General features: G+C 38.9%; 1 protein-coding gene across 2 annotated transcripts in view; it reads right to left on the bottom strand.

The window, feature by feature from the left end:
- The window catches only part of MID2 (midline 2), a 98416-nt gene that overhangs the window by 19145 nt on the left and 66947 nt on the right, over nucleotides 1–12324 (bottom strand). For both annotated transcript variants that reach the window (XM_011958734.1, XM_011958735.1), the window contains 2 exons: nucleotides 4416–4523; nucleotides 2876–3024 (listed from right to left, as the gene is read on the bottom strand). In XM_011958734.1, coding sequence (XP_011814124.1) covers nucleotides 2876–3024; nucleotides 4416–4523 — 257 coding nt within the window. The remainder of the gene's footprint in view (nucleotides 1–2875; nucleotides 3025–4415; nucleotides 4524–12324) is intronic.

Below are 12324 nucleotides of genomic sequence, written 5' to 3'. Positions count from 1 at the left end.
TATCTAAGATGAAAAACACACTGGAGGGGTTAACAGCAGATTAGGTATCACAGAAGAAAAGGCTAGTGAACTTGAAGATACATCAATAGAAGCTATCCAAAATGAAACACACTTGCATGTGTTTTCACAATGGCAAAAAAAAAAAAAAAAAGACTGCAAAACAAAAATAGAGCATCGGTGAGCTATAGGACAATTTCAGGCAGCCAAATATACATGTAATTGGAATCCCCAATAGAGAGGAATGAAGTGGCATAAAAAATATTTGTAGAAGTAGTGGTAGAAAAAAAAGTTCAAATTTACAGAAGTTAACTGATAATGTCTAAAGTTGAAAAAAATTAAAACTACCAATGTAAGGATGTTACTTAGAAATGTAAGGTCATGCTGATAAAAACATCTGATAGAGTTGAAATTGCTTGGCTTTGTTGTAAAAGTGTAGACTGTAGCGCTAGACTCCCTAAATTTGAATCTTGCCTCTGCCCCTTACTAGTTGGACAATTGTAAGCAAGTCATTTAACCTCTGAACATCGTTCTCTCATTTATAAAATGGAGATAAAAGTAGTATCTACCTCATAAAGTTTTTTTTTAGGATTGAGTTAATACTTGTTAAGGCTTAAAATAATGCCCAGTACAAAGTAAGAACTCTATTGATAATAATATTATCAGAGAGCAGACATTGAGAATGAGGAGATTGCTATTTCTTGCAATATGACTTATAGTAATATTTTACTTTTTAACTATGCACAAAATATTACTTGGATATAAATACATTTTAAATATTGCAGAAGAGTAAATTAGGGGTGAGGAAATGTAAAGTCTTTCAGGAAGTTTGCTGTGCAGGGAAGGAGAGGGACAGGTGATAATTGGAGGAGATATGAAGTAGAGGAAAGTCATGGCGTTTTTCTGTGTGGTTGGTTTGAGGTAGAAAAGACATGAGTGGGTTAAAAATGGATGTGAAGTCATTTACAGAGAGGAATAAATTGAAGCTATGGAAAAAAGAGGGTATTTAGCCAAAGCACAAATGAAGAGACATCTCTTCCATTTCAATCAGAAGGAAGGCAGAAGTAATGGATGTGGACCTAAGTGTGTTCAGCAGCTTGATATGAGAAGTTGAATTCATTATTTCACACTTACTGTTCTTTGTAAAATAAGAGCGCATTTACCGAGCATAAGCAGAAAAGTGGCAGAGTTGGAATTTTGAAGTAAGTACAAAAGATTTGAGATAGCCATTATGATGACAAGTTAAAAAGAAAGCTGACCAAAGCAATGCAGAAGGATTTCAGGTTAGCACTGAAGGCCCAGGTGAGGTTTAGAAGCTATAAATTTGTGATGCAGTAGTACTGACCTCTTTGGTTATGTGATTTTCTCCAGTAGCATGCTGCAACTCAAATATAGGAATGGGAAAAGTGGGACTGATTCAGGGTTGGGATTTGATCAGGTTGGTATGTTAAAAGGACAATGGGGCAAGGGGATTGAGAATATTGAAAAGAGAGTATCCGAAGTGAGAAATCACAAATCCTAAATAAGCTAAAGACAGGAAATAGCTGGTGGGTAGGAAGAAAGTATAGGAGTCAGGCCTTAGCGGTCTCAATGAAGTTGAAGTATATATGTATTTGAAGAAAAAAAGAATTTTTGGCCGGGGCAGTGGCTCACGCCTATAATTCCAACACTTTGGGAGGCTGAGGCAAGCATATTACTTGAGGCCAGGAATTCAAGATCAGCCTGGCCAACATGGCGAAACCCCATCTCTACTAAAAATACAAAAATTAGCCAGGCAGGGTGGTGCATGCCTATAATCCCAGCTACTTGGGGGGCTAAATCAGGAGAATCGGTTGAACCTGGGAGGCAGAGGTTGCAGTGAGCCAAGATTGCACCACTGTACTCCAGCCTGGGCAATAGAGTGAGACTGTGTCTCAAACAAAACGAAACAAAAATAAGAAAAAAGTTTTTAAGTAGAGGTTATAGTTAAAAAATGGGGTGTTTTAAGTTATGATTTCAGTGCAATTCTGAGTGATGGTGAGGTTCAGCATGTGGTCCATGAAAATGGGTGGATGAGATGGAGCTCTGAGGTGACAGTCACTGTTGGAGGGGATGTTAAAGAAGCTAGATGGCTAAGGCATTAGATGAGTCAACCATGTGGTTGTTGCTGAAGTCACCCAAAATGGTGGCAGAGGCAATGGGAGGAATACTGTGAGCCTGGAGCCAAGGTCTTCAATGAATGAGAAGGAGATATAAGGAGGTCAAATCTGGCCTAATGAGCCTCTGCAGCCCTTTGAAGTCTTGGTGACTGTACTGAACAATGTTTCACTTTAGACCATGGATTTTTTGGTCTGTGGATGGGCTTCTAAGGATCTGTGAGTCCTCTGAAATTGTATAGAAAATTCTCTGTGTATATTTATTAAATACATTGTTTTTCCTCTGGAAGAAGGTTCATGACTCTCATCTAATTGAGAAAGAGGTGAGTGATTAAATAAAGGCCTAAAAATTACTGCCGTAAAGGATTTATGTGCAGAATAATGAAATGAAAGCAATAGAAACTGCATGCAGACTGAGAAGAGCACACACCTATCAATATAGCTAAAATTTCTCTACCCTTATACCAACACCATCATAGAAAGCTCATGCACTGAGTCAGCAGCAGGGAGCTATGGCAGTAGCTAGGGCTAGTACTTGACTGTGCCTTAAAAGAGCTGTAGGCTGCAGAGCCAGAGACAAGGGTTCAGAAATCCAAAGGGTAATTTACCACTGAGGCTCAATAACTACTTAACTGGTAAAATCTTCAGGTGGCAGCTGTTACATACATGCCTGAACTTTAAGTGACTTTAAATTGGCCTCTTTTCACAAGAGCAGGCATTTCAAAAGCACATAAAGAACTGACCTCTCAGCAATATTTTTTGCAGACTGTAGAAACCGTGCCTGGTCATTTTCTTTCAGGATATGCTCAGCTTGGTTGATGAGGACTGTTGACCGTTCAAGACACTGGCGGCAATTAGCAACCTGCTGTGCCAACTTTCTCAGTTTCATAACCTTTAAGGAATTAGTAAAAGAAAAAAATAAGATAAAACATGCAGTGCTTAATTAAAAACAATAAAACACAACATGAAGGAGGTATGCTGCAGTGATTCTAAAAATAACGCTTATTAATATTCCATGGTCCCTGTACTAACCACTCACCTTCTCACCCTACTCACTGTGTCTCTTGTGCCAATCCCTCCTTCTCTTGTCTACAGCTTGCATACTTAGGCTGCAACACAGTCATATACTCTCGGTTATCTACCCCCTCTTTGTATTAGTAACATTAATTTTTCTGGTTCTAAATCAATGCATGCCCATTATAGAAAATTCTGAAAATAAAAAGTATAAAAGAAACACTACCACCCAGAGATTATCATTGTTTACATTTTTGTTTTGTTTGTATGTAAACAAACAAAATGTCAATATATTTTCATATGTGTTTACTAAAAAGTACCATCTTTTTCTTTATGAGTATCTACAGTTCTACGTGTATATTTCTGTAAGTGTCTTTATGCATACCTGTGTGTTCACAAATCTGTTTTCTTGGAAACTTTAGTTCCTGGATAAGCTATAACCACTCAGCATGGCACAAATTATTGGTGATCACTCTAGCCTCTCAAAACATCTCACATTATACACACAGCATGAACTTATAACCACTAACTCTGACCAGCAAGCCAACAAGCCTAAAACCATATAGCCATATGGAGGCTCACACTTGACCCTTATGATCATGATTCTTCAGTTCCCAGGCTCGAAACCTGAATGTCTTCACTGAGTCTTCCCTCTCTCTCATTCATCTTTTATATTTAAAAGCTCAGTGTTTCTTATCATTTCCTTTCTAGCAATGCCTGTTGTGTTCTTCCCTTCCATTTGTGCTGCCACTACTCTGGTTTAGGTCTTTATCAGCTCTTACAAACCATCATTCCATAAGTCTCGTAACTTGCTACCCTGACTTTGGTATCATCCCATTGTGATCTGCCCTGCATACCTCTACCATATCAATCAGTCTTTCTCCCTTCCTAAGAAACTAGAATGGCTGCCCAACACTTTTCAGATTAAGCCCAGAGTCCTCATCCTGGCATTCATGGTCCATAATCCTGACTCACATTTCTACCATTACTTTTTTCCTTTTCATTGAGTTATAACATACAACAGTAAAGCACCCAAATCCTAACACATACACCCACGTAAACCAGTTCAAGATATAGAACGTTTCTAACACCCCAAAATGGCCATCGTTTTTACTGGATTCAGAGCAGTAAGCCAAACATCACTTCTTTGCCTCTCCTCCTATAATCTCATTTCTTCCTGCTTTCATGATCAAACCGGAATCATCGCATCAAATTTTGATATCTGTAAAGTCAGCTCTTCCTTGGATTCACTGAAGTGCTTTGCTTTACCTTTGTCTCTTTGATTTTGACAGCGATCATTTGCTTCCTCTGCTGGATGATCTCTACCAACTCGTCACATTCTTCCATAAGTTTTGCCTCATGCATAGCAGTATTCACCTGCCAAGAAATTTCAGAGTATTACACAGTGATTGTTGCCTTTGTCCCCTGCTGTCTCTAAAAGGTTCGGACTGACAGCTAAGCATGCACAACTTCTTCCATACCTCCCTCATAAGATCCACTCCTAGAAGAAGGGTAGAGATGATGATATTAATGATGCAAGGGCATTGAAGCACCACAGTTAGGAAGCTCTCCAGGCCTCTGGTAGATCATGATGGTTAATGGAAGGCTGGGCAGAAGGACAGATGAGATGGGGGCATGTTATTCCCAATGAACAATTCCCTTTACTCCAGTACCCTTTCCTCCTGCTGTTCTTTTGGAAAGAGGGTAAGGAGATTTATGTATGTCAAGAAAAGAGTATCCTCCTCCACAGGCACAATATTAAGAAAACATTACAACAATATATTGTGCTAACACAAATGTTTTCAGTTTTCCTTGTTCCCTTCTAATTTTTCACATTAAATATATCATTAAACATATATTCATGTGTATATATTTTTCACATAGTTGTCGTGTTTTAGTGGATATTTCTCACCTTGGGCTGTCCAGTATCTGAATACCTTTCCTATTTTGGGATACTGGCTACATCAAAACATCTTTACTGCAAAGTCAGGGTTGGAAAAAAAAAAACTACCAGAGCCCCCAGGAGGGGCTAAAATGAGAGCAGGGGATTTGAGGGCTGCCCAAGTATAACAGGAAAGGAAGGAGAAAGGAACTAATATCCTTTTAGTACTTAACTTGCCAAGCACTTCATAGGTAAATTATTTCATGTAATTATCATAACAATTTTACAATATCGGAACCATGTTTATTCCTATTTCACAGACGGGGAAACTGAGGCATAGAGAATTTTAGTGACTTGCTCAAAAATCACACAACTAGTAAGTGGTAAAACCAGAATTCAAACCGAGTTCTGTCAAGTGAAACCCCTGGGCTGGCTGGGTGGGCGGGCGAGGTTCAGTTCCATTTCAGCAGCACACAGAGCAGTCATACAGGGAAGCACAAGCATTCCAAGAGTCTATTCAAGGATCACTCGAGCAGAGCTCTAGAAGGCTGAGGAACAGACAATGGGTTACTTGAGAGCATCAAAACTCAAGGGGCTAGATGTGCTTCATTAGCAAGGTAGGGCTGCATCTCCAATTGCTATCCCTCTTCAGAGGATTCCTCCAAATTCTCCAACCCAAGCAAAATACCTGTCACTGGACCCTACTACCCCCTCTCTCATAGTTGAAGCTCCTTGATGGCTAATTTTCTGTTTCTTACTTAACTGAAACAAAATATGTCTGTTGGTGAGTGATAATCTTATGTTGCTTTTTTCCATTTTCTATGGCAATGCCACAATGGGGGTTTCTACTTACTCTGAATGGCACTCTAGCCATTCTACTTTTTTTTCTCAGACACCTCACCCTTTCCCTAAATTGGATCTACATTTCCAAGGCAGATATCTTACCAGCTCATGAACTCCTTTATCTGAGACTAAGAGATTCATTTAGTTTTCTCTGGGTCCTTGCTTACAGTATCTAGAAACTTAGACACTTGCCATTTATAATTTCTTTTTTAGGTGGCTACTGGTGTAGTACACAATGATGTAGTACCTTGTTTCTGAAAATGTAATCCTTGGACTAGCCTTTACATAACACTATATGCCAAGCATTGCTCTAATTAGTTTACATATATTGGCACTCTCAGTCCTCAAAACAGTTCTGAGGTAGGTACCTTTATCTGCATTTGACAGATGAGGAAAACTAAGCACAGAGAGATTAAGTGAATTGCTTAAGGTTACACAATTAGTAAGTAGCAGAGATGAGATTTTGGCTGAGAGAGTTCAACACTAGAGACTACATCTTTAACCTTACACATAGGCTGCTCTCCAGCTGAGTGTAACAACACCCTTTTCTTCAATTTCTGAAAATCATCATCTCTTTCAAATCATCCATCTTTATTCTGTCATCCCTTTCTCATTAGTCACTTCAGACTCCTTGTTGTTCCCCTAGAATGCCATGTACTTTCATGTCCTGTGCCTTTGCACTAGACTATTATTTTACTTGGAAAGTCATTTCCCCATCTGTTTACTGAACACATTTCTACTTATCTTTTAAGGCCCTTCTCAAAGATCATCGCTTCTGTAATTTTTCTCACTTGCTTGGACACAAGCAATTGATCCCCTATTTATATTCTCACATACTCTATATATAGTTCAATTATACCATTTCCTATATTTTATCATATTAGTCTGTCTTCCTCACTCCATCACGAGTTGTGGAGGGCAAGAATTGTCTTATGTGACTGTATCTATCTCCAGTATCATGACGGGCACTTAGTAGATGTTCCGTAATTATTTGTTGGATTGAATTAAATGTGAAAAAAGGTATCTTTTGCTCCTCATTAGACATGTTCACTTTGTTACCCAAGTTACCCTAAACTCAGTAAGTCTAAAAACAAACTTACCGCCTTCTCTCCAGATCTGGCTTCCAACTCTGATTTTCCTGTTTTTATGTCAATGCTACTATCATTATTGCAGTTACTCAGGTTCAGTAAACTCTGACTGCTACTCCTCCTTTGTCCCCACATAAATTCACAGGAGTCCCAAAGTCCTTCCCTCCTTTCCTTTTTAATCTTGCTAAATTTCATCGGGGGCTGGTCCAAGTGCAGTAGTGTTTACAACCAATTGATCGCAAACAGTTACAGGTTTCTTTGTTCCTTCTCCACTCCCACTGCTTCACGTGACTACCCTTAAACAAAGTTCTTCGTTAATATAGTGAGGATCTGAGCCAAGGAACCAATAGGCTGAAGCCCTTATCACCTATTGTGATAGGATCATTGTTGCACAAACCTCCTTAATTAATCTCCCTACCTCCAGAATATTTCCTTTCCATCCTCATAATCCTTCCTCTACTCTGAAGCCAGGAAAAATCATGTCTTCATTACCAAACATCCTATCAAGCATCTTTTCTGTGCAAAGCATTATGCTAAGGCCCTGCCCTCAAAAAATTTGCAATCTGGATGGGGAAGAGCCATATACATACAAAAGAAACCAATCAAGGTAGCATAAATTAAATACTCAATGGGTGATATAGACTATAATCTACTGAACTTAAAAGGAAAGATTACTTTTGGTGGGTAAGTGGAGGAAAGAGGCATGGATGAAATGGAACTTGAATTAAACCTTAAAGATGGAATAAGACTTTGATTAAAAAGGTGTGAAGGAGAGAAATTTCAAGCCAAGCAAATGAGATTGAACTTCACTTTTAGGCAATATGGTATCTTTAAGTAGTATTTTTGAGGGGAAGAAAGGTAAGGTGGTGCAAGAAGTACCACAGTGAACTTGTTTAAGAAGATGAGCAGGGACTGATTTGATGGAGGGTAATAGTAAACCTGAGGACTATTTAGGAGACTATTGTGATGTGGACAGAGCCTACCCAAGGAAAATATTAGAAATAGAAAGGAAATATCAAATATAAGAAGTACTCATTTGCTTACATATCTTCAATTAGACAGCAAGCTCCTTGAGGGAAGATTTTACACTACTTTATCTCTCCCATTATAACTGGCACAAAGCCTTACAACAAACATTTATTGACTGATTTAGCACAGTAAAAAATCAAAATAAGAATGCCAAGCATTATAAAATATACTCCCATGAGTGTATTTTGTAGAGAAAATATAAGGTGAAATGAGGGAGCTAGGGTGGGAATGTTCTTTGGACAGTCACATCAGGGGAGATAAAACCAGGCACAACTAATAGAGTGAAAAGTTGACTGAAGAGGCAAAATTCCAAACTAAAGGTAAAGCAATGACATTAAAATCTTTTCATGTCAAGAAGCACAACAGAAGAGCAGAGTCCTTAAGTGTTTTCTGAACAGGAAATACTTCAGGGAAAACCGGTCTTCGTGATGTGAATAAAACAACTCAAATTGCTTGGAAGGCATTTGAAAGCCCCTGGTATTTTCTTTGAAAACATAATACATTGAGGTATTTCACTTGCTTATTAACGCTTAATTGAAAATAACTGGGTTACCTTAATAAGCATACTTGGCTGGTTGGTTGGTTTGTGGAAGACCCTAGCTCTTTGACATTTGCTCTTTGTATCAGGTTAGTGGTTTTCTCTAAATGGCTTTATGTCTGTGGGGAAAAAAAATCTATCCTCCTTGAAAATACCATTAGGTCAATCTTGGCAACCTACTTGTATAAATCCACCCACCCCAAAAAGACTTTTGGGAGGCAGTTTGTGATGTTTATGAGTCTTAGCCTCAATTTTCCAAGTCTTAAACACTAGGCAACACGGGCTCCCTGGTAAGTCTCCAGGTCCTCCTCTCTGCTCTTCGCTCTTTTACTTTCTTCTTAAGGCAGCAAAAATTTGACTTGCATATTTCTTTCCAACTGCCCATCCTACCCTATTACCTCCCAGCCCAAAGATTGACTATAGAGTAAGACGTAGTCTTCCCCAATTTCCACCTATCTTTAATACAAACACCTAAGGCCCCTGCTGGAAGGACTTTACCACTGTTCAGTACAAGGAAATAAATAGGTGGGAGTTCACCAAAGCCATAAGTTGCAAAGATTTAAGAAACTGCAAAAAGTCATTTTGGCAATTGTTTCTCTTCTGTATTGAAATGCAAATGGGCTATACCGTTTTACCCTTAGCTTCTTTCAGAGAGCTTATTTGATAGTTAGGGTTATTTTTGATAGGGAGAGGGCAGGGGAGATCTCCCATTGCTCATTCTATAGGTATTTTATTCCTGGGTTTAAAGTTCATCAGCCTTCCCTCCACCCCACTTCCATGATAACTTCCCCACTTCCACTTTCCCCTCAGCTTAGTCACATCCATCTATACTATAGAGCATTGCACAGGAGCTCAGAAGGTACTGAGATTTCCTGTTCAGATGGAACAAGACATGTGAAATAGTAGATGATCCCATATATCCAGACTCAAATGAAATACAATAATTATAATAATAATTATTATTATATTGCAAGGAATTCCTCACTGGCTTCTCCATCTCAGTGCTCTCCACTCTTCACAGTAAATGCCAACCTAGTTTATTCTCTGAAATCTTCTGTCCAAATAGATCTCCCTTCCACCAGAATATTGTGAAATTTTGGCATTAAAGATCATTTGGGGAAGTTTTTATTTCAACAAACATTTACTGAGTGTCTCCCACATACCACAGTATATCCCACATGTATCCAGCATAGTGCTGGGTTTCCCTGAGTGGGATATAATGATGAAAAAGACTCAGCTTTTGCCTTCAAGGCACTTACAGTCTAGTAGAGACTATGAGTGTGAATACAACTAATTATAATTTAAGGACCAGCAAAACAAGTAACATAATAGAATACAATCAAAGGTGTATGAGATCATAGGAAAGAGAAAATTTGGAAAAGGACAATCAGAGGATTAGACGAAGTTTCATGTAGCTGAGCTGGTCTTCAAGGATGAACAAGACTTGGGCAGGTAGAATGGAGCTTAAGGGGAGACAAGTTTAGGCAGAATTAATTACATGAATAGCATGAGCAAAAGCATAAGCAGGAAAATAGAAAATGTGTTTGGTTAAAGTAGATCAACCTGACAGATGCAATGGAGGGAAATAAGACTAGAAACAGGGGTTGGAGATCTATTATGGAGAGCTGTGCTGTCATTTTGAGTCTCTGAAAGTACTTGGATAAAAATGTCAGGATCTTAGCATTATAGGAATACCTTAAGAATTGTTAATTGACATGTTAATTGAGAGCAAGGTGAAGAGAGAAGGCAGGCACAGTACATGAAGAACTGGGAAGGGGACACAACACACTTTTCACTTCCCATTATTGTCCAGGACCACTCAGGTGATCACTATCCCACCTTCTCAGACTCCATAACAGAAAAAAGAGGCTGAGTTGGGCTTTATTTAATAAGTAGTCACTTTCTGTGCAAAGGAGATGAGAAGGAAAAGTGAGAGGTAAATTGGACATCTGATGAATTGTCAAGAAATTGTTATGAACAGCCTTGTCACCTTACTGAGCTGCAAATAATTCATTACTTTCTTAAAATGATGCATTTAAGAAAACACAATGTTTATGAAGCAGACATAGCATTTGCTGTGGCAGTATCAAAGCTAAGATGTTAACCCAGATCACACTTTAAGGATCCTTCTCTCTCTCTTTCTCTCTCTCTCTCCTCCCCCCCCACTCTCTCTCACACTCACACACATACACGCACATCACTACCACTAGCACTAGCATCATGATCACCACCAGCACTACAGCCCTGTTATATGAGGAAGTTTCAAATGTATAAAAGGAAGAGGAAGAAGAGACAATCTTCTTTTTTGTTTTCTAAAGGTAAACACTGCAACATTTCTTTTTTTTTTTATTATTATACTTTAAGTTCTAGGGTACATGTGCATAACGTGCAGGTTTGTTACATATGTATACTTGTGCCATGTTGGTGTGCTGCACCCATCAACTCGTCAGCACCCATCAATTCATCATTTATATCAGGTATAACTCCCAATGCAATCCCTCGCCCCTCCCCCCTCCCCATGATAGGCCCCGGTGTGTGATGTTCCCCTTCCCGAGTCCAAGTGATCTCATTGTTCAGTTCCCACCTATGAGTGAGAACATGCGGTGTTTGGTTTTCTGTTCTTGTGATAGTTTGCTAAGAATGATAGTTTCCAGCTGCATCCATGTCCCTACAAAGGACACAAACTCATCCTTTTTTATGGCTGCATAGTATTCCATGGTGTATATGTGACACATTTTCTTAATCCAGTCTGTCACAGATAGACATTTGGGTTGATTCCAAGTCTTTGCTATTGTGAATAGTGCCGCAATAAACATACATGTGCATGTGTCTTTATAGCAGCATGATTTATAATCCTTTGGGTATATACCCAGTAGTGGGATGGCTGGGTCATATGGTACATCTAGTTCTAGATCCTTGAGGAATTGCCATACTGTTTTCCATAATGGTTGAACTAGTTTACAATCCCACCAACAGTGTAATTTAAAGCAGTGTGTAGAGGGAAATTTATAGCACTAAATGCCCACAAGAGAAAGCAGGAAAGATCTAAAATTGACACTCTAACATCACAATTAAAAGAACTAGAGAGGCAAGAGCAAACACATTCAAAAACTAGCAGAAGGCAAGAAATAACTAAGATCAGAGCAGAACTGAAGGAGATAGAGACACAGAAAACCCTCCAAAAAATCAATGAATCCAGGAGTTGGTTTTTTGAAACGATCAACAAAATTGACAGACCGCTAGCAAGACTAATAAAGAAGAAAAGAGAGAGGAATCAAATAGACGCAATAAAAAATGATAAAGGGGATATCACCACCGACCCCACAGAAATACAAACTACCATCAGAGAATACTATAAACACCTCTACGCAAATCAACTAGAAAATCTAGAAGAAATGGATAATTTCCTGGACACTTACACTCTCCCAAGACTAAACCAGGAAGAAGTTGAATCCCTGAATAGACCAATAGCAGGCTCTGAAATTGAGGCAACAATTAATAGCCTACCAACCAAAAAAAGTCCAGGACCAGATGGATTCACAGCTGAATTCTACCAGAGGTACAAGGAGGAGCTGGTACCATTCCTTCTGAAACTATTCCAAACAATAGAAAAAGAAGGAATCCTCCCTAACTCATTTTATGAGGCCAACATCATCCTGATACCAAAGCCTGGCAGAGACACAACACTGCAACATTTCAAAGATGGTCCTTCCAGCTTTATGTAACTATGACTAAATGAAGCAGGGATTTAAAAAAAATTGGTTATAGCTGTTTCTTTAGATTTGAGGGAGGGTGGTC

The sequence above is a fragment of the Colobus angolensis genome, unplaced genomic scaffold (genome assembly GCF_000951035.1).
Source record: "Colobus angolensis palliatus isolate OR3802 unplaced genomic scaffold, Cang.pa_1.0 Scaffold472, whole genome shotgun sequence".
Classification (NCBI taxonomy): domain Eukaryota; kingdom Metazoa; phylum Chordata; class Mammalia; order Primates; family Cercopithecidae; genus Colobus; species Colobus angolensis.
The sequence above is the reverse complement of the archived record's forward strand: the minus strand, read 5'-3'. Positions and strand labels throughout refer to the sequence as shown.